Here is a 26,925-nt window from a genome sequence, read left to right on the forward strand (position 1 = left end):
CAAGGTTCACAAAAAAAATTGTCTTAGGTAAATGGTACTATAGTAGAGCATATTTCTCTTCAGAGATCTGTGTGAGCCAATATTTGGTAATTAAAATACTTCAAATATTTTATTTGTATGTGCATGTTTTTAAATGTTTTTCTTTTGCAGCACCACATTGTATTACCTTACGTGTAAGAAATGTTGCATAAGTAAAGTTGAAGAAAGCACCATTGCATCGTTCCATTTTGACATCAGCTTTAGAGTAGGTAGTAGATATCATCTAGCCACATTTGTTATGAAGGAGGGAAAGGCTAAGATGATGGAATTCAGACAACTTGTGGTAACTACTATTCTAATACAGTATTTACATATACTGTACACTGTCGATACTGTATCTTTTTAACTAACTAGCATTTCCATTCAGAGGTCAAAGTTGTGGGTCAGCATGTGCTCAGCGGCACACAAAAGCCACCTCGATACCTATCCATCCACGCCGGCCAGCTGGCTGCAACTCAGGTGTCACTTTTCCACCGTGGTGGGAGGAGACAATGACATGTTTATCCCCGGAGTAACTCTACCGTTCCCACAACTAACCATGGTCCTCCACCAGGCCATCCGAGCCGCACGTGCAGGTGACCTGCAGGCTCTGCGTGAGTTGGCTTCCAGTGGACTCCTCTCTAGCGCCGTGGACGCTCAAGGTGCCGGTCCGACTCATCACGCCGCTCGCTGCGGCCGCCTGGAGTGCCTCCGTTTCCTGGTGAGCGAGCACGGCCTTCCACCAGACGCCCGGGCTGCAAACGGGGCCACGCCGGCACACGACGCGGCAGCCACAGGACACGTGCGCGAGTTGAGGTGGCTCCTGGATGAGGGGGGCTGTAGCGTAGGGGTGAGTCAGCATGGATGCAAGTTTGTTAGCTTGTTTCAGGGTTCGTACGAGTGCTTGAAATCCATAACTCCTTGAATTTGAATGTTGGATTTGCAAGGATTGAAAAATGCTTAAATTATGGGTAAATGCTTGACATTGTTTTTTTTCTCAACAAGTCTGCTTAAAAATTACGCTGACACTGCTCTTTGGTTTCTTCGTCATTGCATGCTTCTTCCCTCATCCTTAATGGCAGTTTGCATTATTTCTAATGGCACTGTTCTGTAAAGCGTTAACTCCCCATTTATGTCGCGTCCAGGAGGGCAGGTTCATGCTAGACCAAAACGGGGCAATATGAAACGCATGTGCAAGGATTATATATCAATTATGGACATCTTATATGTACCTTGAAAATTTTTCAGGTAGCTTTTACAAGGGGTAAATTGTTATGTTAAACGTTTCTTGCATTTATAAATGTGAGCTACATATTACTTTTATATGCACCCAACAAAAATATTTACACAAAATCATGTATAGATAAGATTAAAAATGGCCTTTACAAATATATTTGTGACTCTGCAAAATACACAATTAACACTGAAGAATTAGCTTTTGCCTGGAGAGCGGTTTTGGTGTTTTTGTAGAATTTTGTCTTAAAATATGGTGTAGCTCTCGGAAAAAAAAGAAAATTATTTTTGCTTTGTTGGCTCTATTTTGGCTCCTGGTGTAAGCCATCTGACTACAGTGGTACTTCTTCATACCAAACCTCTAAAGACGAGAACTTCGGCATACAAGAATTTTTTTGAACAAAAATCCAGTTTACGAGCAGTCCCAGAAAGCTACCACTAAAAACCCCTCACCGCTTATGATTCCTTACCACCAGCATCAGCTCATTCAGTTTGCACATGCAAACTACTGCAGGCAAAAAAGTTGTGCTGGAATTTTTGTTTTTTCATGTTAATTTAAATTTACAGTAACTTGAATTAAAGTGTACAGTAAGCACTTAATTATCATCAACCTTCTCTCAATCTAATTTCTTGCCAACCTGCGCCAATTGCTTCCCTTATTAATGATCCCAATTCCTCTTTATTAATCGATAATAAACGTAACAAACACAACGTGGCAACTATTTACTCACAGCAAGACAGACTATGTAGAATACCGCTACAATATTCACAATCTGTGATGGTGTTGTTGTCTGCTACCAGTGAACGAGATGTTCCGGATTAGAGCCAAAATTTGAAAAACATTTCCTGTATGAAAAGTTTTAGGGCATACATAATTTGCAATGATTAAAAAAAACATGAAATACGGAGAAAAATACAAGTTGACAGGCATGCGATCTCCGTGACTCCCCCTTGCAATTTCCCAACCCCTCTTCCGCACCACGCACACATTTGTTATGGCGCTTATAATGAACTTGCATTTTATTTCATTCATATCTTATTTATCTCATTACTTTATTTTTTATCTTACTATTTCAATGTTTCGTGATCAAAAAGATGTATCATATAGCTACTTAGGGATCGCCCTAATAGTCAGGAAAATTTGGTCTTTACTTGAGCAATTTGAGCTAAGAACACAAATTAAGCTCACATAAAGAGGTACCACTGTACTATTCAAGTTAATATGAGTTTTGTATGTGAATGTCGGTAGGACCGGGATGTCACTGGTGCCACAGTACTGCACCTGGCAGCCCGCTTCGGTTGCGTGGAAGTGGTCCGCTTGCTGCTGTCCGATCCAGGCACTCTGGTTGAGGAAGCCGAGACAGATTGTGGAGCCGTGGCGGTTCACTATGCTGCCTTCAAAGGGGACCTCATTTGTGTGGAGCTGCTCATTACCAATGCGCCACAGTGAGTTCACACAACAGTCAAATGTAAGGTGCTTGATTATTTGCAAAGCATGATTTTAGTATTTTGTGTTTTTGTCTAGTAGATATAGTATTAACACTGCTTGGCTTTTTCAACATAGTGACAAAAACATATACTGTACACATTTTTGCATTTTTCCATCACAAACTTGGTATAGTGATTTCATTAACAGTATACCATAAATACAAAATGTGCCTTATATGTCCTTATCATCACAACATGTGTAATTATGCAATACTCAGCATCGTAACCAGAACAAAAAACAAACAAATTATCAAAAAAAGTCCAAATTATTTGCAAAAGACGATTGCAGTCAGGTTTGTTCTGAATGGGAATACTGAATCTACATTTTTGACATCACCTAATATATATGTATATTTTTTTAAATGTTCTTGAAAATGTCTGCTTCGGATATCTAAAAATCATCTCCGGATGTAACAATACACTAAGTAATAGTGTGATTTCTATTTGATTTCCTTGCCATATGTACTCATGAAAAAAGCCATATTTGGCTCCAAACCATAGGTTCCCAACCCCTTTCCTAGTGGTGAAAAAAATGAATTCATTAAAAAAAGACTATTGATTTTGAGAATAACCAAAAACACATGAATCTGAATCTTTGGGAAAAAAAAAACGTAGGTCATAAAACGTTTCCGTAACATGAGGCTCACCATCTTGCTTCTAAAAGTACCCCCCAAAAAAACAAAACCTCTGTGAAAGGATGGGCAAACAAATGAGAACAAAATTGGTACGGTGTGGTCACTTTGAGTCTCCATAATTTATATTCTTTCTTGGGCTTTGTAGCACAGTATCCCTTTGTTATTAGTTTTAATTTCAAAAGTGCACCAACACAAAAATCCAGAAAATGTTTTATTTTCTTAAGTGTAAAGTTTGGGACTGAAAAAAGTTTTTTTGAACCAAGTAAAGCTACAACATACAAGATATGATGTTCTGTTCAGGTCTGTCAACAGGCAGATGTCCACGGGTGCCACGCCGCTCTACCTGGCATGCCAGGAGGGGCACTTGAATGTGGCTGAATACCTGGTAGAGCACTGTAGCGCCGACATCCATGCGAGGGCGCATGATGGGATGACCTGCCTGCATGCTGCAGCACATATGGGTCATGACCATGTGGTGGCCTGGCTGGTGGGTTTTTTAAATATTAACGTCCTCTCCATACAAGATGTCGTTTTGTTTATGGGGTCAATTATTTAATTTTTCATTTTTAATCATCATTCTAAAAACCAAAGTTGACACACACCAACGTAAACCCCTCCTGCCAAGACCAGGATGGTGCCACGGCACTGCACTTTGCCGCCAGCAGGGGTCACTCTTGCGTCTTGGACCGGTTGCTTTGTGCTGGAGCGACAATCCTGAAGGATTTGTGGGGCGGAACACCGCTTCATGACGCTGCTGAGAATGGAGAGATTGAGGTTTGCGTCTCATCTAATACTTTATGCTCTTTTTAATAGGTCTGAAATACGGTAACAAGGTTCAAGAAGTTGAAACTTAGAAGGTGATCCCAAATTCTTAAACATGCAAAACGTGAGAAAATAGCAGATGACTTTTGCAGGAAATCTACTTATATTTTATCTGTATATTTCAATTATTTTTCAAACTAATACATTTTGAAGACAGCATGGCTTGCCTTTGACATCCTGAGCTTCGACATCAAGGGAAGAACACCAGCGCTAGCAAGCCACTCACCATATTGCATACCTTTCAACCTCCACGGATCCATGCCCGTACAAACTGTCATTTTTACCCGTACAAAATACAAAATAATCTTACACCATATTTTTGGGGGGAATGATGCAGATTGGAAATCCCCAGGCGGCAGACACATGCGCACAGTAGCATCAAACCGCTCGCTTCGTTTGCAACGAAAAAAACGATACAGAGATAGAGGCTTCCGCGGTGAACTCGTTTGACTTGATTGATTTGCCGTTTCGTGATAGTCTGTGTTTACCGGATGGTACCCATAATTGACAAATTTACGTTTTTCCGTACAGATTTTCTTGTACGTCGTACACGTCTTAAATTGCATAATTAACAAACTTTGTACGGCAAAAACGTACAGGTTGACAGGTATGATATTGTTTTACGTGTTCATTAGTCAGAGAGTGTTTTAAGCAAAGTTTTGGTAGTTTTTGTAGAGAATGCCTAGGTGTTGTGTTGCAGATGGGTGCATTAACGGTAAAACAAATGGCGATCGGCCAAAAAGGGGCTAAGTGGCTATAGATAAGTAAACAGATGGAGAGCTGCCAACGTTGGGATCAACAAAAAGCGGATACAGCCTCGGTGGAAAAATGTGAGACTGGCTGTCCCCCCAAAAATGCAGTGAGCAGCCACGGTAGCCGACAACTGGCAACGAAAAGCTGTAACGGCTAATGCAATAAACTCGAAGTGGGCCGGGATTAAACCTGGGGACACGGCAAAACTGGTGCTAACAACAGGCTAGCTGGCCAAGCAACACAGGGTGGACAGCCAAGGAGCCCCACCCGGAAGCAGACAAAATAGTAAAACCCTCGGCAGCCTCGATGTGAACAAGGAGTTAGCCGGACAAAATTATACCAACCGCGAAACACTGAAAAACACCAACGAAAAACCACAATTGCCTACCCCCAAGCGGGAATGAGTGGTATGCAATCGCTCTTCATTACAAGTGCTGTCTGATTCTGAGCTGGCCTCAAATGTGATTCACCATTTTGAAAGTGTTGTGTTTCTTCATTAAAGTCACAGCTCTCCAGGTCACAAGCCAGATGGATCAACTTTGAGACTTAATTTCTCGAGTCCCCAGAACATGGAATATTTTGTAATATATTTGCATGCAGTATGTCTCCAAAAACTCAAAATATAGTCATTAGTAGCTAAACCCCCGGTAACCAAACTGACTACACCCTTAATTAAAGGTTCTCGAAGTTCAATATTTTGTTTGGCCACCATGATTTTGCCGAACCACTTTAATCCTCCTGACCATGAATTTTACCAATGCCTCACAATTTGCCACTGGAATGCTCTTCTACTCCTCCATGACAACATGACTGAGCTGGAGACAAGCTTGGCCGGTGCTTGATTTTAGGCACACCACAAACATGTTTGTACTCTTCACCTGGTTGCCACCACACATGCTTCGCACCATTTGAGCCAAATAAATTAAACTTTGTCTTATCAGATCAACGGATCTTTTTGGTAAGCCATTGCCTATGTTTACATACTTGTTTTCATTGTGTCAAAGTGATGTTTCTTCTGTGATGTTCTATGAGACATTATAATTAAATCTTGTGAGGAGTTTACAGTACTCACTTTTTTGACTTACTGTAATTGTGGGGAAGAACACTAAACGTTCTGAATTGAAAAAGAAAAAAAATGTTTGGGAATACCTATAACAATGTGTACCATTTTTTTCTAAACATTAACTCTATCCAACCAAAATGTTCTAGGAAACAAAGAAAACATGCAAAAATTGCATAGGAGGGCACAATAGTTCATATAAGAAGCTTAACTCATGTGTACATATTTCAGTGCTGCAAGCTTTTGCTGGCCAGTCAGGCCGACCCATCTCAGAGAGATATGGATGGATTCACTCCTGCCGACCTGGCCCATTACAATGGGCACCACCAATGTGCCAGATACCTACGCTTGCAAGAAAACCACGTAAGCGGCCTCCTCTTGTGTGCGTGCGCCTTTTTGTTTTTGGTGCTGACCATCTGCTTCTTGGCCTGGTCGGTGAGGGTGGATGTGTGTATTGGAAGGGAGACCATGGGGTAAAATCAAAACATCTGGAAGCATCTTGTACAGTCATGTTCTCCATTTGTGACACTGAGGTCACCCGGCCTTGTTGGCTGGGAAATGAAAGCACTTGTGTGCCTAAAACTTGGACTGAAACTAAAACTTGGGAGGTTGTTTTTCAGCTAAATCATGTGATTGAAGAAGATTTCTCAACAGTTTTCTTATTGAAAGCAATCAAAGTACAGTGGTAGCCATGAGTGGACTAACAATTGATATTTAACATTTTATTATGGTGCTGAATATTTGGACACATAATTCAACATCTCTCACAGGAATACCTGTGGTACCCTTTTGAGTACTAAGCATACGAAGTATATTTGAATTTATTCTCCCTAATTGGGCCACTGATTTTAAAGCACGTGTGTGCTTGATACAGTGACCTGTAGTGGTGTAATGACACTTATTTTTTTCTAATAAATCACTATTGATTCAAATCACAAACAAAAGCAGATTATCTCATAGACAAAACTTATAGGCTACGAAATGTGTAATTGTATAACTTGAGAAGCCATTTGAAGAAGCCAAAGTGTGTTTGCCATGTTACTACTACGGAAGCCCAAAAGAGGAATTTGCGAAAGTAGCTTGTTCCAGTGGTGATTTTTGCTCTCAACAGTCCCTTACCAGTACCTTCAAAACCCGAGGCCATGAGCATGTGATGATTGCCGAGTCCCACAATTCAGATGTCTTAATTGGCTGCAAGCTATGACTCACAACTAGCCGCTAGTGTTATTGTTAGTTGCTCTGTGTCATTAAAGCTTGCTTTTGCAATATTTTGCTGACCTGTTTGATAGCTTATCTTGCTAGCTTCTAAAGGTAGCTGCTTACACTAGCTTTGACCAACCCCTGCTATTTGATATTTTCAGCCTCTCCGCATGTTTTCAGCTTATTTGGTCTGCCTTTGTCGCTTGCAAGGTTTAACAGCAGCTTGCATATCTGAAAGTCATCCTTGTTAAAGCAAAAAAAATATGCTAGTAAGCTATCCAATTTTGACAAATAGTGATGTTTAGGCTTGTATATTGTGTCTTCTTTAAATGCACATACTTCTGTTCTATTCTAAGCTGCAACAACATCTAGTAGTGAATTATTACTGTCACTTTACGGTCTCAATGGCAGGTTGAAGTTAGGGCCTGGAAGAGTCACAGAAAAGCATACATGGGACAGAAGCTTGTATTAGAAGTAATGAAACAAATGTGTTCAAGGTCTTATTTTCCTCATACTGAGGGTTTTGAGTTTTTTTCATTTCCTCATGCAGAATACAGATGAGGGGATGTTGTAATTGTGGCCTTTGTGTCCGTTTACAGAGAAATGTGACTTGACATACAGGAGAGATCAACTGAATATAATTTTACTGTAAAGGTTACAGAGCACTTTAGGACCATTCAGATATTTCTCCCCAAGGCCAAATATCTCTTAAGCTTTGGCGCGGGTTGTTACAAAATACTGGTTTTATGAGGTAAAAATGTCAGGTATACGAAAAGGGAAAAAAAGAAGAGTCAAGATCAAGGGATCTTAGATCACAGGTTTTCATTTGAAATGTGACCACAGCTTCCACAGTACTTTTATAATCGTCTTGAATAATAAACAAAAGAAAAGTTTTAAAAGCACCAGCTTGGTCCGTTTGCGCCGCAAGATCCTGATTTATGACCCCCTCCCGACGTGTGTTCAAAGGGCGGCGTAGTAATCAGGGAATGCTGTCCACTGACATGCCTTAAAGCCTCCCAGGTGTCTAGGGGGACCACCCGCACCACCAAAGAGTGGAGGCGAAGGCTTGCACGCGGCTGCACTTCAGGGTCTGCGGTTCGCTGTCCTCAGAACAATGGCAGTGTGATTAGCGCAGGCGGTGTGATTAGCCCAGCCACCGCCTGCCAAAGGGTACTATCGGTTTTCCCCAATACTTCACTCGGGTGGAAGGCCCCGAGGCCGTTTGAGTGATCCACGGGCTCAGGTTTCACACTTTTTGTTGTCCCTGTCCCTGTGCCTCAAACCGGCAACTTAATGCCACTAACGAGCAAGATTCAAGGAAGACTCTTGAGCCGGGTCCTCTTATTACTAGAGATCAAGTTTAATTACATCTCTAAGAAATGACTTTAAGTGGAGAGGGTGCAGGAGTTTGCTGGTTGTATGCTATATGAAATACTATCGGAATACAACACCTAATTTTGAAGTCCAGAAGCAACTGTAAATGCATGAAAAGTATAGAAGCAGAAGATTATACTTTAGTAACATTTGTCACCTAGACAGGTTGCTGTTGACACCGGAAGTTAAATTTATTTATTTATCAGATGTCTTAACCATCTCACCTGAGTTTCTCCCGGATGACTGAACTTCTCACCTTATCTCTAAGAGAGCGCCCAGCCACCCTGTGGAGGAAACTAATTTCAGCCATTTGTATCCAGGATCTTGTTCTTTTGGTCATGATCCACAGTTCATGACCATAGGTGAGGGTAAGAATATAGATCGACTGGTAAATCCGGAGCTTTGCCTTTCGGCTCAGGTCCCTCTTCACTGCAACGAACCGGAACAGGGTCCGCATGACGGAAGACGCTGCATCAATCCATCAGTTGATCTCCCTGTTCCATCCTACCATCAACAAGAACAAGACCCCGAGATACTTGACTCCTCCTTTTGAACCCAACATTCGTCTTCCTGACCCTCCTCTGCATCGCCCGCAAATAGACTTTACCAGGGAGGCTGAAAAGATTCCCCTGTAGTTTGAACAAATTCTCTGGTCCCCCTTCTTAAAAAGAGGGAACACCAGCCCAATCTGCCAGTCCTGAGGTACTGTCACTGATGTCCACCCGATATTGCAGAGGCGTGTCATGGTTGACACATTTAGAGTCTAATGAATCTCAAGCAGATCTCATCAACCCATGGGGCCTTGTCACTGAGGAGATTTCTGACCAACTCAGTGACCTCTGAGTCCCCAGGCTCTGTTTCTTCAGAGGAAGACGTGTTTGTTGGCCTGAGGATGTCTTCGAAATTTTGTACCCACCGCTTCACAAACTCCTGGGTCAAGGTCAGCAGCTACCCATCTCCACTAAACAGACGCAGAATGGTGGAGCAGAATTTCGTCAAAGCCATTTGGAAGTCGCCTTTCATGGCCTCGCCAAACTCCTCCCGTGCCCGAGTTTTTGCCCTGGCAACTGCTGAAGCCGTATTCCGCTTGGCCAGCCGATACATGCCATCTCCTTCCAGAGTCCCACAGGCCAAGAAGGCCGGATAAAACTTATTCTTTAGCTTAACGGCATCTCTACCTGCCAGTGACCGCCAATGGGTCTGAGGCTTGCCGCCACACCAGGCATCAACGACCGTACAGCCAGAGCTTTGATCAACAATCGACAATCGAGGCACAGAACATAGTCCACTCGGTCGCAATGTCCCCGTCTCCCTCAGGACATGGGCAAAGTTCTGCCGGAGGAGTGAATCTGAACTCTTTTTGACAAGAGAATCTGCTAGCCGTTCACAACAGACCCTCACAACACGCTTGGGTCTGCCAGGTCAGACCGGCATCTTACCCCACCATTGGAGCCAACTCACCACCAGGTGGTGATCAGTTGACAGCTCCGCCCATCTCTTCATCCCAGTGTCCAAAACCTGCGACCGCAGGTTCAATGAAACAACTTCAAAGTCGATCATCGGACTGTGGCTTAGGGTGTCCTAGTGCCAAGCGCACATATGGACAACCTTTTGTTTGAACATGGTGTTCATAATGGACAAGCCATGACGGGCACAGATGTCCAATAACAATACACCACTGGGTTTAGATCAAGGAGGCTGTTCTTTCCAATCACACCCCTCCAGGTCTCACTGTCATTGTCCATGTGAGCGCTGAAGACCCACAGCAGTACAAGGGAGTCTCCAGGGGTTACACTCTCAAGCACACCCTCCAAGGACTCCAAGAAGGGTGGGTACTCTGAGCTGCTATTTGGTGCATAAACACAAACAACAGTCAAAACCCATGCCCCCACCCGAAGGCGGAGGGAGGCTACTATCTCGTCAACGCGGATGAACCCAACATGCAGATGCTGAGCCATGGCACAACTAATATGCCCACACCAGCTCTGCGCCTCTCACCATGGGCAACTCCAGAATGGAAGAGTGTCCAACCCCTCTCGAGAGGACTGGTAACAAAGCCCAAGATGTGTAGGAAGGTGAGTCCTACTATATCTAGTCTAAACTTACCAACCTCATACACCAACTCGGGCTCCTTCCCTGCCAGAGAGGCAGCATTACATTTCCCAAAAGCCAGTTTCTGTACCTAGGGATTGGAGCGCCAAGAACCTCTCTTTCGGCTGCTACGCTGCTCTTTACGCACCTGACCCCTTTGGCCCCTCCCACAGGTGGTGAGCCCATGGGAAGGAGGACCTACGTCGTCCCTTCGGGCTGTGCCCGGCCGGACGTCAATTCAAGTCACATTTATTTATATGGCCCTTAATCACAAAAATGTCTCAAGGGACTGCACAGGATTACGATTCCATAATTACCTGATCTTAAACCAACATGCTCGTGAGCGAAGGTCCGGCCACCAGGCCTGGAACAGAGGGGGCCCCGGTAATTCGCGTCCAGGCGAGGCAAATTGTGAACCAAAATTTTTTGGGCGTCATAAGAGGTCAGTGATCTGCGCTTGTCTGGCCCGTCACTTAGAACGTGTTTATCATGGGTGACCCTACCAGGGGCTTCGAAGCCCCCAGACAATATAGTTCCTAGGATCATTAGGACACACAAACCACGGCATGGTAGCATATCATTGAGGAACAGTTTAGGAGGTCAAAAATGACTCATAGCAGAAACGTTTGATTGAGCGAAAAGTGTAGGACACGATTATTTCAGGCCTACCTATTTTGCCAACTAATCAAATAGCGATTTCATTAAGAAAACAAAATTAAGCAATTGAAACAAAATTGATCAAAAGCAATGAGTGGGACACAATAATTTCAAGTCAGACTTTTTGTCAGTTAACGGGTAGCGGATGGATTAAGAAGTAGCAAAGCAATGGAAACAAGATGATCATGGAGCCAATAGTGAAAAACAAACATTTCAGGCCTAACTCTTTTGCCAACTATACAGGTAGCGCCTGAAATAAAAAGTAACAAAGAAAAGCAATTAAGACAAAATAATCAAGAGCCACGGATGAGATAATTATGACAGGGCCAACATTTTTTGTCAGCTAAGTGGGTAGTGGACAAAATGAGAAGTAACAAAGTAAAACAATGGAGTAAAAAAGGACGTGGAGCAGTTAGTAAAACAAAAACATTTCAGGCCCTATTGTCTATAGGCCCTGCTATTCTGCCACAAGTTAACTAGCAGGGAGGCAACATATTATCAAGAACAAGTAGTGTGTATGAGTAATTCAGGCCCAAAAAACATATCTACAAAAAGGATAGCTGTCAAAGCATAAGTAATGCCATGCAGATGATAATTGATTGTGTTTGTTTCTTAAACGGGTTGCTTCGAAGGCTTAAAGTAACTAAGTACTGCAACGTGATAGAAACAAAATAGATATATAGTAAAGCCACCTGTCGAAGGAACATTTGTTAATTGGTGCAGATGAGACAAAACAAACAAGTGGGGCTCATACCCCTTTGCTTTACCGCAAGAGACAAACTGGTGAAAACTTAATTCCCAGGCTGCATCTTGTTGTTGAAGCATCCATCAGGCGTGACAGTGTCGCATTGTCTTTCCACTCCCGCCTTTTCCGACTCCTCTCCCTCTGAGTGTCCGACCAGTTCAACGGAAAATAAACAGCGGGATGCGACAGGATAAAATATCCCTTTTCGAAGGCTTCTGCCAATACCGACTCTGTGCCAGGTGCTGTTCACACGAGCAACATTAGTGGCCACCCAATCCTTTCCACATTTAATTATTCACACAGTCCTCTGCCGGCTTCATTGTTGTTGTGGCCCTCGGCCACAGGCGCAAACGCCGCCGGTGTTGAACCTGTCTTTCCGTCACCGCATCCTCAACATGCAGTCATGCTGAACCACTAAATTTCAGGTCGGTCTACTTTTATCTTATTACAACTTTTTACCTAACTGAAATCAACTCCCATAGCAAGATTCACAGCGAATTTGCCAACTACTTTTGGCCGTAAATGATTAATCACTATACTACATTTTTATCTATGTGTAGTTAACTAGCTTTAAAAGAATCGACAATTTGGCAGATAGAAAATAATTATTCAAAAAGGGTTTCAGGTTGGCAAATGTGTTGGTTGACATTGGTTCCAGTTGAAGTTTACCTTTACTCATTATAATACTGTTGAGTTCTACAGAGACATTTAATTTTCTTAAGACTGCCCTACCTTGGTTTTACACTAGCAAACAATTCAAAGTGCTATTGACGGGTTGAAAATTTTGTAAAATAATAGGGCACAACCTGTGCAAATCATTAAGTAATTAATTATCATAATAGCAGTAAATGTTTGCAACAGCAAATAATTTCATTTTTGTAATGGTCATCCTTGATAATTCACATTTCAATGGAAATGAACCGAAACATCACCATTCTTAATATCGGGTTTTATTTTTTTTTTATTTTTTTTATTATGATTATTTTTATTTCATAATCAAGCTGTTTTTTGGCACAAAGTCTCATTTAAAGAAATCATTTTTGAGGTTTCAAAAGGGTTTGGCCCGATTTCAGCAACTTTGCAAAATAACGATTAACATTTGTGCATATTTTCTGACACATTGTTATCTATATCAATACTGTATAATGGTCTTTTTTAGAAACCTTATTTTATCTCATTCATCAAATAATCACTTGATTATGGTAATTTGTAGTAAAGTAGTCCTTTGTTACACTACTTCTGTGCACACTACTTAACACTGGATGACAAATTAGGTCAGTGGTGTCAGAACCTCTTATAAAGCGGGCCAGATTTGATAAGGTAAAAGTGTGTGAAGGCTGACTATTCAGCCTGTCATTAATTGAACAGTCTAATAAATTTACCCATCGTGATAGATTTGCCATGCTTTAGCTCGTCTTTGTAGCATTTGCATTTGACTCGCAGGGTCTCGAGTAAAAAGCACCGTTGTGCTGGAAAAACAGCTTCCAGTTGCTACACCTTTTCACAGCGTTCGTTTCCATTTAGCTTTTCGTAGTCCGTATGTTTCGTCTTGCAGTGCCTTTTGAAATTGTGTTCTTTGAAAACAGCCACAGTCTTTTGGCAAATTAGGCAAACACTTTTGTTTGGAATTTCGGATGAGATAAATACTCCAATTTACACCTGTCCTGGAAGCGGTGGCCCTCACAGTGAACTTTCTTTTTTTTAATTTACAGTCGCCATGTCAGAAACGGGGTGGGTTAAAATTTTCACAGAAAGCCAAGGGCAAGGTGGCCGAAGAGTTATTGCCATCATCTGGTGAAATGGTAATCTTTTTAAAATATTTTTTATTTGTACGAACTTATTTTATACTGCGGTAGACATTTCTAGCAGGCCACATACAGTATTATTATTTTCTAACAGAGGCCATGGGCCTTAAAAATTGGATCACGGGCCGTAACTTGCCCCCGGGCCCGATTTTGGACATGCTGATTCAGGGTTTTTTTTTTTTTTTTGCTCTGTGTGTGTTTTTGTGTGTTACATTGTGTGTGTGGTAATTTATCTGCAAATCTCAGATCAAGATTAACGCCCAAGCTTCACTTTAATCCAAACCAGAGTCAAACTGAAACATACAGAAAATGCAATGATTGAAAAAATCCACAAATTTCAATGAAACATTCATGAAATATCTATCAACAAAAGGATACTTTTTAATGTTACAGAATAGAATAGAATAGAATATACCTTTATTGTCATTGTTACAAAATGGGTTAACATTGTGACAACGAAATTGGGCATGACACTCCAGTTTCACACATTCACAGAAGATGGGGTTGAAGGGAGACAGCCGTTAAAAGTGATGATCCCATGTGTCAATGAGATAGTTTAAATAGATTGAACCAATATGGCTCCAGATATGGAATCACTTCCTGTCTGAAAGTATCTTTCAAAATAATAATGAAAAACTATGTAAACGTCAACGTTTTGAGGGGCAGAACATAACCCTTGATTACAGAGTGTCAAACGGTTGCACAGTACACATCATTATATGAATTAAATTATAATTGAATAGGAATTCAAGTTTTGTCTTCATTTCCTGAAATGACATGTTAACACGGTATATTACGACACAATTCAAAAACGTATAAGTCATATTAAAAAAATATTTTAATTGTAAAAGTTCTTTTATATCCAAATGCGAAATTCTGATAAATATTTACCTATTGTGTAACTAACGGTGTGACACATCTCTTTTTTAACCTCTAAGATGAAAAAATATATTACCTCCGCTTGAAAACATGCTTGGACTTTAACGGTCCGTTCGAATGCTTGAGATTGATACCATGTTTCTAAACAAGTCTCTTTTTACCTCGTGATTAACAGCAGCAGTCATTAGTTGGTATGGCAAAATACTGTACATAATTTTCACCGAATTTTTTCTTTTAATGGTACTAGAGAAATTAGAAAATTAGCTTTAAATGTCCTTAAAAAGTAAAATTGGCCATGTATAGGGTGTAAGAACCCTGTCAAGCAAAATGGTCAAAATCAAAAACGAACTAAGATAAAAAGAGATTCGCTATATGGGTTCACTTCGCTGGAGTTTGCACTTAATGCACCTGTGGTTGATTTGTCCGGGGAAATGGACTTTCCGGAAACCCGAGAGTGTGAACTTGTGAGAGGATGTGTACTTACACCCGTAGCTATGCGTGTGCGTATCCCCACGTCTCCATGCACCATTGCGGGGGTGAATACGCAAAGTTTATTGCAAAAACTGGCAGGAGCGAAGTGGAACGCTGCGCAAGGTTGTGAACTCTTGACGTGTTGTGATCGGTTCTTTGATAGCGTGCGTGCATGTGTGCGTGTAGCAGCTGAGAAGTGGCGTTGATGAAAACCAAATGCGGGCTGCCACTGGGTCCAATTATGGGAACGCACAGGGACGGTGAACTGTTACGAGAAAGGTCACCAAGGAAGCACCACCTCCTCCTCTCCCTCTTCTTCCTGCCCCTTCTCCTTGTTTATCTCTTGTGTATTGCACAACTTCGGGGAGCGAGATGAAGATGCGAGGACCAGCCCAAAATTACTGACTTTGATGTGGACTCTGATGCGAGATTCTCAGGACTGGACACATTTATGCCTCTTGCCCTTCGGGCACATGAGGATAGCGTGAATCTTTTACCACAGGGTGACGTGCATCTTTTCCTTTATAGTCCTGTCTTCTTTTTTGGGTTCTGTTCATTCATCATGTAAATTGTTTTGTTTGTAGTAGATGTGTCAAGATAATCAAGTGCAAACACAACATGTATTTTGTTCGGGAACTTCCTCCTCTGGGGAACTTTTAATGGATCGGTCTGATTTGGTTAAAGCCTCGTAAAGTGAAAACATGTCACAGAAAAGAGTGTTGAAAAAACATGCCAGATTGGAATGATTAAAAAAAACAAACAGAAAAAGCTGTCTCCATTCTCGTATGCTATGGGAGTGTCCAGTGAATGCCTGAGGCCACACCCATCTCAGCTGTCCACTGTCAAATAGTCCAAAGCACAGGATGGGTAAAAAACAAACAAAAAACAAACGCAAATACATTGTCAAAAATTGACTTATTTACTGGTTGAGTTATTTTGAACCTTATTCCTAAATTTTTCTCCAAAACAAATATAAATGAATTCATTTGTTCTGTTTAGAACAACTCCCAAACTGGGTTGTTTAGCAGAACACAACCTCCCAAAATGAGCTTAACACATTGTAAAATGGTTCAATTGGTTTTAGATTTTTTCAGCCCAAAAATTGGGTTGTTTTGTTTGAACCAATACCCCCATTTGTTTTTTATCATAGAAACCATGATACCAGTTGATATTTTACAAGCCCAACCCCAAAATCGGATTGTCTGATTCCAAAAACACCCTGTAAAATAAGGCATTCTAGTCAAGTCACCTGAAAATGTTTTATTTTGATCAAGAAAAACACTCAGCAAAAATTTGCCTTTTTGTGGAAAAGAAACTCCCCAAGCCCCCTCGATATAATGTTCAATCAGACACATAGTAAGCCTACACAGCTGCTAATCTGCACATTTGTTGTTGGGTTTTTTGTTTTGTTTTTTTTTGTTTATTTTTTTGTTTTTTTCACTACTGGCAGTTCTCTTATACCTAGCCACTCCTTTGCACATCTGTTCTCCTCTGCACTATCGTACTCCAGTGTTATTGTTATTGTATAGTGACTTGTTTACCTGACTGCCCATTTTGCACATCTGGTTAGCTGCTCCTCTTGCACTCTTTGCACTACTGTATAATACTATACATAACTATAATTAAAATAATATTTAGTATATTATTGGTACTTCAATACTCCAACTCAATACAACATTTTATTTATATCTGTACATTCAAGGAAACTGTGCGGGTCAGATGTATCGACATTTCGTTCTGTATACACGTGTACAAGAATGACAATAAAGTATAGCTGAATCTGAATCTGAATGTTAAGAGGGAAAAGCAAGGTCTTCCAAACTAGGATCATGTTGTACAATGCGACGACTCCAAAAACAAGACAACAAATCAAGCTCAAGTAGTGGATCTGTCCATTTTCATTCAAAAGAATGTATTTATTTTTTATCCCTTTTTCTAAAATGTTTTTAGCGTGTCAAATTACCACGAAAAGGTACGGTTTGTATGACTAGACAATTCGATGTTGCTGTATCGTGTCATGTAACCTAAAACATTTGCTAAAAATCACGAGAAAGAATACAAACAGCTGAGAGTCAGAGTGACCAACACATACCAATTTTCTTCTCATTTTTCATTCACACGGTTTTTAGTTTTTGGGATACCCGTAGCAGCCAGACAGCAGACAATTACTTAAGCTGAGATGAGGCTCATGTTATGTAAAATAAATGCAGATTTCTTGACCTACTTGTATTTAAAAATACATATTTATATCGTAGTCCATGTATTTTGCCTATGTTTTACATCAATATGTTTTTTTTAATGAATGAAGTCTTTAATGGAGTACGGGGCGGCAGGAGGTAGAGCGCTCGTCTTGGGATCAAGGGATCCCAGTTCGAATCCCGGCTCGTCCGTGTTACATATCGAAGTGTCCTTGGGTAAGACACTGAACCCTTAATACCCCCAATAAGCAGGTTAGCGTCTTACATGGCTGCAATACAAGGCCGCTATTGGGAAATGTGAAGCACACGGTAAAGCGCTTTGGGAAGTCTTGACTTAAAAAGCGCTATATAAATGCAGATCATTTCATTTTACAACTAGGAGTTACATAATAGTACACTCTGTCCCTTTAAACAAGGATGAGCAGAAAACAAATTGATGATGTCTTTCGGACTTTTCCAGGACGCTGTAACATCAGCGCACAAAAACAACCAGAAGACGTCTGCAGCCATCATGGACACCCTGAAGGTGCTCGCCATCTACAAACCTCAAAGAAACCCTCAAAACAATCGAAATCATCTCACTTCTTCCTCCCGAACCAGCAACCTGAGAACGAGGAGCCGGCGGCGGCCAGGTACCCTATGGCTTCCAAGAGCATCATTCCACGGATTGAGAAAGTCCAAACTGCCACTTCAGGTAGGTTAAAGTGAAGGTTGGGAGAAGCCGAAGAGGTGACATAAAAGCGCTGACTGTTTGTGTATTCAGTGATTAAGAGTCTGCATAGACCAAAGAAGACGTTACCAGACACCAAGAACTTCCTCGCTGACAGAAGGCTCCTCGGGAACATGAAGCCCATTGTGTCACTCAAGCAGTCATCCCTTTCCGGTGTCTTCACTGGGCAAGCTGTAAGCTCATCCATTGATTTGTCATTTAGGATTTACATTGTTGCTCTATTTTCGTTGATTTTATAGAGAAAAAGTTGGCAAGGAATAACAATGTACAGAAATTAGCTCCACCTCAATTCGTTTTCAAATGTGCTAAGTAAACTTTGCCTAAAATAAATACTTCCATTAGACAACTGAAAAACATTCCCAGGGTGCAAAGAAACCCTAATTGGGTAAAAATATAAAACTCATCACATTTAGATCACTGTAATGCCACTTTCTGAGCTGTTTGGTATTAAACCAACACAATATATTGGGTTGTTTTCAATATAAGGCATATACATTTGTATAACCCTTAATCACCAAAAGGCTCAGAGAGCTGCAAAGACCACCATTACAACATCCCCTGATCTGAAACCTACACTGCTGCAAGGAAAAACTAAAAACATCAGCATGAGGAAAATTAAGTGACTTTGAGAATGACTCCTTTTTTGGCTTGTTTGAGCAAGATGACTCGATTGTTTTGTTTGGGGACATTTTAGATAAACAACCTATAAACAACCTCAATCTGTTTAAAAGATAAATGCATTTTTTTATCTTTTAAACGGATTGAGCAAATTTGTGGGCTGTGTACAGTAATCCATGTTAAATGTTTTTTTGCTCAATATATCCCACTTTTTTGAGGTGTTTTTTTTTTCAAAGAATCAAATTTTGGTGGGTTGTAAATGAGTTTATAGTTTTACAGACACTTTCATTAAATCTGCTTAATTACAAAAAGCATATCTGCCCTAAAGGGTGTGGAAAGCAAAGTACAGCAGCACTATTAACCAATTGTGACAATAAGTGTATAATAGTCAAAATAATGAAAACCAATGGCATCCTCAGCTAACTTCTTTTTAGGTGTCCGATTGAAAAAAAAAACCTAAAAAATATTTATTTATTATTCCCCTTTTTATATCAAAGAAAAAAAAATAGATTATAAGCAGTTTTATTATCCAAAAATAAAATATAAAAAAAATAATTAAAAGATTTATGTAACAGTTGTGTATATAGGGTGGGAAATCTTGAGCACTACCTGCTGGCTGAATCGTTAACCACAGAAATGGATTCTTAACCAAATAAATATAATTTAAACCGATTCTCTCCACAATCATATCAACATACTTTTTTTTAAATACTTGTAAGTCAAGGAATTTATTTTTATTTTACAAAACATGAGGCTCACTCAAAAGGAGCATACATGATTGTCTGCCAGCTTGCTCCAAAAACCTTGGGAAGGGCTGTGCAGAAAAATGAGAAAATAATATGTGCGTTTTCGTCACCTTGAAGCTCTATAGTTTGTATTCTTCCTTGTGCTTTTTAGCATTCTTTTTTTTTGGTTGCGCTTCACAATACAGCAATATCTACTGGTCAAATATTGTACAGTATTCACATAGGTATTTGGTTACTTCCCACTTTTTTCCATTGCAGAGTAAGATGGTTCTCTTGCCTGCCGAGGAGGCCAACCTGGCAGCCATGGACTATCTGGTCCCCAGCCACGACGAGAAGGGTCAGCCCATCGCCGAGTGGAAGCGGCAGGTAATGGTGAGGCAGCTCCAGGCCAGACTGCTGGATGAGGAGGACCAAAGTTGGAAGGTAAAACATTTTGGTTTCTTTCATTATTATATCACTGCGTTAATCACAAACACATACAGTTATCTCATCTCATCTCATTAGCTGTACGGCTTATCCTTATTAGGGTCGCGGGGGGGCTGGAGCCCATCCCAGCCATCTCCCGGCAGTGGGCAGGGGACTTCCTGAACTGGGTGCCAGCCAATCGCAGGGCATACAGTTATCTTTTTGTTGTCTTTCTTTTGTTGTTTGATTCATCCATGATTTTGATTATTATTTTCGTTTCCTGTATTCTAAAACTTAACATTGTTTGAAATGACTATAATGTGGCAGAAAATGTGCACAAACCTACCTTTTATCAAATTATAAAAAAGGCTAATAATTTAAATTTATGAAATTATGTTTTAAGATAATATGTTTTCAAGCAAAAAAATGCCACACATTTATTTTGTTGAAAAGCTGAAATGTTTAGGATTCGCACTACTTCAAATACAAAGTCAATGGCATAAATATTTGGCAATTGGTTGAATTGTTGTCAATTAATTACTTGTTGCTGTCACGGAGCGGAGCGGGAAACAGGAAATAAGGACCCATTCGCGTAGAAGTACTCACAATTTATTGGGGGAAGAGGAGGAGGGCGCACAATCGATCCGGGAATCAATGGTCGCAGGAGTGGATTAGAAATCCACTCAAAAGAAAACAATGTCCAAAAACAAACTGATCAGACCAAAAAAAAACAGGAACAAATACGGGCAGATTCACAGAACTAGGCATTTAACAGAAGTCTCACATAAGTCTCACAGACGTTTCACAGAAGTTTAACAAGTATAACAAACGCTCAGGCAAAGCACAGTTCAAAGGAACGCGTTTAAGTACTCCAAAAGCAATCAGTCAAATGCGTCTCAGCCGGTGTTCGTGGGCGGGACCAACTGGGCGCCGAGGCAACCGCGCCAGAATCCGGCGCCACCCGGCTGGGACCAACTGGGTGCCATGGCAACCGCGCCAGACGGGACAGTTGCATCTTGTAGCTATCCACATTGCCCTGACTCTTTCGAAATGTTAAGTAGATGACTTTAGCCTCATTTTTTAATCATCTAGGTCTTCAGTGTGTGTGTGCCGGTGTGTGTACCTACGCTCTTCAGTGTATATATATATATATATATATATATATATATATCTTCATAGGTTTTCAAATTCAAAATTATTAAAAAAACAAATAGAAAAAGCTATCTTCATTCTCATATGCTATAGGAGTGTCCAGTGAGTGCCTGAAGCCACACCTATCTCAGCTGTCAACTGTCAAATAGTCCAAAGCACAGGATGGGTTTAGTCAAGTCATGTTTATCTGTATAGCCCTTAATCACAAGAAGATTCAAAGGGCTGCACAGACCACAGATTATTATCACACCATCCCCTGAACTAAAACCTACATAAGGACAAGGAAAAAACCCAAAACCTCAGCATGAGGAAAATGAAGAAACCTTGAAAACTGACCGCACATAAGGTAATCCCCCTTCCAGGAAATCTAAATTCACAAATTTCCATGTACTTTTGACTCCTAGCAGACTGAAGGAGTCAGGAAACCAGAAAAGGTGAAAGACACATTTAGCAGTGTGACACTCAAAGACTCAATACCCATCAGTTCAGCATTCTGAAAAAGCCACAAAAGAATCAGATGGCTGAGGTGTTGGGTCTAGCGTGCATGAGGTCTTCCCCCAGGAAACTTAGCTTCAATTCCAGATCAGTTCAATAGACCAAAACCTACCTAAGGATCCCTTGAAATATTACCTGCTGCCTTCATTAGTCAAAAATAAGTACATAAATGTCATCAGCAGTTTGGAATAGATATTAATATATATATATGGAACTTAATTTCTGGTCGTCTCCCCCAGGAAAAGGGCTGTAGCTTGCCCAAAGTTAACTGGCGCTACTCTCAAGCCCACAATGCCATCCTGGGCCCCTCAGGGGAGCTCCTAACCGAGCGTGACCTGGCCTACCTGGAGCAGCAGATAGCCAATGTGAGCCTCCGTCGCCACACAGGTGAGTGTTTCGAGCTGGAATTAGCTCGTCTGGTGGACGAGCTCCGCCATATCTTGCCGGCGCCCATCGTCAACATCAGCGCCCACGCCCGCTTTGCCGACCCGGCGGGCCGGCCGCCGCTGCTACCTGGCTGGTGCGGTCGCATCTCCGGCATCGTCATGAGCATGTCGCTGCTCATGAGCGACGTGGCCGAGCAGCCGCAATGCAAGATACCCGACAGTCAGCTGGCAAGCGTCTTTTCCCAGGCACCTGACCGCCAGTCCTCCACCAGGGGCCGCCGCCAAAGGATAGAAGACGAGATCCAGCGCTTCGGCGTATCGGTGAGGACACTCAAATCCAATTTTGAGATGCAGAACGAACCGGGCGACGAAGAGGAAGCCTTCCCCAGCTCAACTCCGCCTACCAATTCTGAAGAGAAGGCAACGGGAGTGGTGGAGAGCCCCAGCCTCAGGAAGGAGCGTATTGTGGTGCTCTTCCTGGGACACTGGAAAAAGTCTGCTTACACGGTGGCGCTCAAGAGCAAAGACGCCGCAGGAAGAAGGAAGAGCGGCGGCGGTGAAAGTGAGGGCACAGAGGAGAGCGGACAGGACAAGATGATGAACAGCTCTTTGGGACACTTCTTTAAACAAAGGAGCGCTGTCAACAAGATGCTGGGGAACTGGAGGAGCATGATCTCCAGCGTGCCTTCGCGACAGATACGACGGTAGGATCAGAAACCGTATTCAACTCACTTTTGGGGAGAGAAGCAAAGCCCAAAAACGTTTAATGGGTTTTGTCATTTTTTTTTCATTTTATTAAAATGTTAACCAAATCCTCTGACGATGCCCATCTGACAACTTCCAAAGCTTTGTTTTCAGACTATAAATTGCACTGGTGTGTATAAAATCAAAATTGGCTCTCATGCAAAATAGGTTCAATTAAATATACTTGGTTAAGACTTATAAAATCATAAGCCACAATTGTGCAACTTATGTAATAATGTAGCTATGTAAATTATTAAAAATAACGACAGTACTTTTTTGTACCGAAGACAACTCAAATAGATAATGCTGGATTTTGGGTTAAAACAAGAAGATTTCTAACACAGAAGACTATAACGCTAGTTTCTGATGTGGAAATAGTTCATGCTAGTTGTCAGTGTGAAAAAGGGTGATAAAACAGGTAGTTTTCAGCTGGCAAAGGAATGGAATATTTTTTTGGCGTACAATAAGAGATTGCTAATTTTACTCACCAAGAAGACACTGTTTAAATCCCGCATCAATAAAGAGGCTTGTTTTAATATTGAAGAAGACAAGTTTTCAACATAAGTCCATGCTAGTTTTTGGCATATAAAAAGATAGTTTCCAGTCCCAATGCCGGAAGTTCTCGACCCACGAGAAGGAGCTGAGGTTTTATGTAGATGAAACTTATTCTACTTTTAGATGAAGAAGACGTTAGTTTCTTGCATAGATTAAGAAGCTAGTTTTCAGCCGTATAGCAAGTGGATGACGCTAGTTTTCGGCATTAGAAAAGAAACTAGTTTTCGGCATTGAGTAAGACAACGCTAGTCCTTAGTGTATATAAAAAGGCTATTTTTTGGTGCCAAAGAAGACATCGCATAGAACAAGATGACAGAAGAAGCTAGTTTTGGGTGTAAAGAAAAGGGAAAACAACTAAAAAGAAGCTAGTGTTCAGGATACAAAACAATGCTAGTTATCGGAGAGAAGCGATATTTTTCGGCAATGAATGCATGGTATTTCTTGTCAACTACGCTAGTTTTTGCCATATCTAGAGGAGAGACGATTTACGAGAATGAGCTCGCTTTCAGCGTTAAAGAAGACAATGCTTCTTTTTACGTAGAAGATGATGCGTTTCCATCCCCAGAGAGAAAAAAACGACACTTCTTTCCAGCACAAGAAAACAATTCTCTCTTTTTGCGACGTTCATTAGAAATATAGCAGGACTTGTTCAGATGTGTCTATGAAATTATATTTAATATATAATATAACACGGGCAGCACGGTAGTGCAGTGGTTAGCGCGTGTGCGGCACAGTTCTGAGGTTATGAGATCACACCTCTTGTGTGGAGTTTGTATGTTCTCCCCGTGCTTGTGTGGGTTTCCTCCGGGCACTTAGGTTTCCTCCCACATTCTAAAAACATGCATTTAAGGTTTATTGGCTGGTCCAAATTGTCCCTGTATAAGCGAGTGAGTTGTCTGTCTCTGTGTGCCCTGCGACTGGCTGGCAACCAGTTCAGGGTGTCCCCTGCCCACTCCCCGAAGACAGCTGAGATGGGCTCCAGCACCCCCGTGACCCTACTAAGGATAGGCGGTGCAGATAATGGTTGGATGAATGGATAGATATAATCCAATACAGCCCACACGTTATGATGGCTCCTTTTTTGTTGTGCACCTGGGACAGATTTGCTAGTTTTGTTTCTTTTCTTAGCTAAGCCTAGTGAACAGGTTTCAAGTACCCCAGGGTAGTGCTCAGAACCTTTATCTGATTTTAAAGGGACTGTGTGTCTTATTTGACCACCAGATGTTCCTTATGTCAGCCCCTTCTAAATGAGCCTCATGTTGTGTACATCAAATTTACAAATTTCTACATCTGTGAGTATTTTAAAATATGCATGTTTATGTGATAATTTATATATTTTTCCTTGTCGTCTGAATCAATGTTATTTTGTTTTTTACCACTTGGAAGCACTAAATAATACACACTGTCTCTTTAAATAAAGTAGCATATAACCTTGTGTTTAACGTGCAACCAAACATTCCTTTTTAGGTTAAACAAATGTCTGGTATACACAAATAAATACGATACATGTGGACATGCAGCCCAGCTTGATTCTGCTTTGGCAAACCATCGATGGTTATCAGTAGCCGCCTCCAGTTATGCCATCGTGTCTTATTAGAAACGGAAGGGTATTGAACCACTCGGGTCTACAGTAAGGCAATAGCGATAAGTAATGGGTGTCCTGGCGTCATACCAAAACAAAAATGCATCACTATGTGACATGATCACATAATACATACTGTCAATCGAGTTGTGCGTGCGACTGAAAAAAATACCCTTCATTTTTGTTTCAGGCTCCACAGGCAGCAAACCCTGTATTCCCCGGAACAGTTCCTACCCCGTGTGGACGGCGTTCCGATGGAGTACGACAAGCTGACCCTGGACCTCTTCATGCTGGGCTACTTTCACATCTTAGAGTTGGATCTGCCGGTGGATGAGCGGAAGATAAGGCACCTTCTGTGCTTCGAAGTCTTCGACCACGTGGGCAGCTTCCCCTGGGAGCTTATCCGTGACTTCCACAAGGCCGTCATCCAGGAAATCGAAACCGGCGACCGCGAGTGGAAGGACGGCTTCGAGGATTTAAAGTTCAAGTTTTTCGGCGAGGCGTCCGCAGCTCCCGAAGAAAGCGTTCCTGAGACAGGAGCGGAGATGCGGACGCTCCCGGAGATCCGACCGCTTCCCAAAGTCATCGTGCAGACTCCAACGCCGGACGAGAACTCACCTTACACCGGCACCGACATCACCTCTTTCAGTAACGAGGAGATATGCCAATACATTGATCGCAGCTTTGCCTTTTGGAAGGAGAAGGAAGCGGAAATTTTTGATTTTGAATAGTTGTCCCGTTCTTCATGAATGGGCCGTTTTCATACGTAAGAAAGCTACTGCTTTTCTCCCCTTAACATATTTTTTAAACATCAACAAAAAATCTTGACTCAAGGTTAGTATCTTAAATACTACTTTATTCTGAAGTGGGATTAGGTCTTTGGGCGCGAATGAACCACTTTAACGAACGGATTTGATTTTCGATTTGGTAAAAGAATGCCAAGTCTTTTTTTTTCTTTTTCTTTTTTAAACATGTTTTCCATATTCTGGAGACTAATTCTGTTTCATGCGTTGGAGTGTGCGCCAACATCTACCGCTTTTTAATGTTAAAAAGGTTTCATCTAGATGAGTAAACATTGTCCCGGACACTATGCATGCACAGATCCTACAGATTCTACATTCCAGTTCAAACTGCAAAAGGCAAAAAAAAAAAACAGACTAAGGAACAAGTGCTGCAAAAAAATATTATTCAGTAATTGACAAGTCTTTTTAAAATTTGTTCAATGAACCGAAACACCTAAACATGTTTTAAGCCCTTCTTACTATAAACAATATATCATTCTAGGAAATATAAATTTAAAATTGTTTTGTTACTTGTTTGGCAAATGATTTGTCAGAAACAAGGCAAAAAACAAAAGGCAAATCAAAAGAAAATCTTCCTCAAGAAAGGGGGATTAATTTGTAAAATTAACAGCCACTTGTGAGCTGAACAAAAAAGAGTTAAGGAATTTGGAAAAAACATAAGCAATACATTTAGGTACCGATGTCAGCGGAAAATTTGACTTTTATTTAATGCAAAATGAAAGACAATAAAGAATTGACATATTTATTGTTGTTAAACTGAATTTCTGACAATAAGGAGAGATCATAATTCAATGGGTCTCCAAATAATAAAATATAAGAAATGGTTGTTTTATTTGTTAGTTGTTTGTGGATTACAACAATTCCTTTTTTCATTTCTATAAGACAGACATGTTTTCCCATTCCAAATGCATTCAAACTCATTATACAGTACATAAAGGAAAACGTGATTGCCTTTAAGAAGCATATTTTCGATTTTTTACAATGTTTTATAAGAAGTACCCACAGATCAATAAAACAAATTGATAACCTGCAGTTGCCCTTGAATTCCACCACTTGTATACCGTATTTTCACAACCTTAAGGTGCACATAAGAGAAAAGTGTGGAAGTAGAAGGCACCATAAGTTAAATCAGGGGTCGGGAACCTTTTAACCTAAAGAGGCATAAATGCAAAAATATTTGGAATTATTTTAGAGAGAGCCACACCATATATTATAAGACACCTTGACTGTAAACTGTAGTTGAGACTGTGGCCTATCCATATATCTATCTATCTACCTAC

General features: G+C 41.1%; 1 protein-coding gene across 1 annotated transcript; it reads left to right on the plus strand.

The window, feature by feature from the left end:
* The first annotated feature begins 117 nt into the window (after positions 1-117).
* Positions 118-26,751, plus strand: espnla (espin like a). Its single transcript, XM_088349939.1, has 11 exons — positions 118-868; positions 2,501-2,697; positions 3,675-3,861; positions 3,966-4,148; positions 6,241-6,379; positions 17,906-17,955; positions 18,030-18,123; positions 18,193-18,332; positions 19,782-19,946; positions 21,815-22,665; positions 25,033-26,751. Exons 1-11 carry the CDS (start codon positions 428-430, stop codon positions 25,571-25,573), a joined length of 2,988 nt encoding a protein of 995 aa, XP_088206065.1. The 5' UTR covers positions 118-427; the 3' UTR covers positions 25,574-26,751.
* Positions 26,752-26,925: the final 174 nt, after the last annotated feature.

The sequence above is a fragment of the Urocampus carinirostris genome, chromosome 12 (genome assembly GCF_059441175.1).
Source record: "Urocampus carinirostris isolate Australia breed hairy pipefish chromosome 12, RoL_Ucar_1.0, whole genome shotgun sequence".
NCBI classification, from domain to species: Eukaryota; Metazoa; Chordata; class Actinopteri; order Syngnathiformes; family Syngnathidae; genus Urocampus; species Urocampus carinirostris.

What these genes read in the sequence shown, in the direction of transcription:
- espnla (XM_088349939.1), top strand. Translation starts at nt 428, where the DNA reads ATGTGCTCAGCGGCACACAAAAGCCACCTCGATACCTATCCATCCACG. An exon ending in AGTCCAAACTGCCACTTCAG is followed by an intron (nt 18,124 to 18,192) that starts GTAGGTTAAAGT and finishes TTGTGTATTCAG; the next exon opens with TGATTAAGAGTCTGCATAGA. An exon ending in GTGTCTTCACTGGGCAAGCT is followed by an intron (nt 18,333 to 19,781) that starts GTAAGCTCATCC and finishes TTTCCATTGCAG; the next exon opens with AGTAAGATGGTTCTCTTGCC.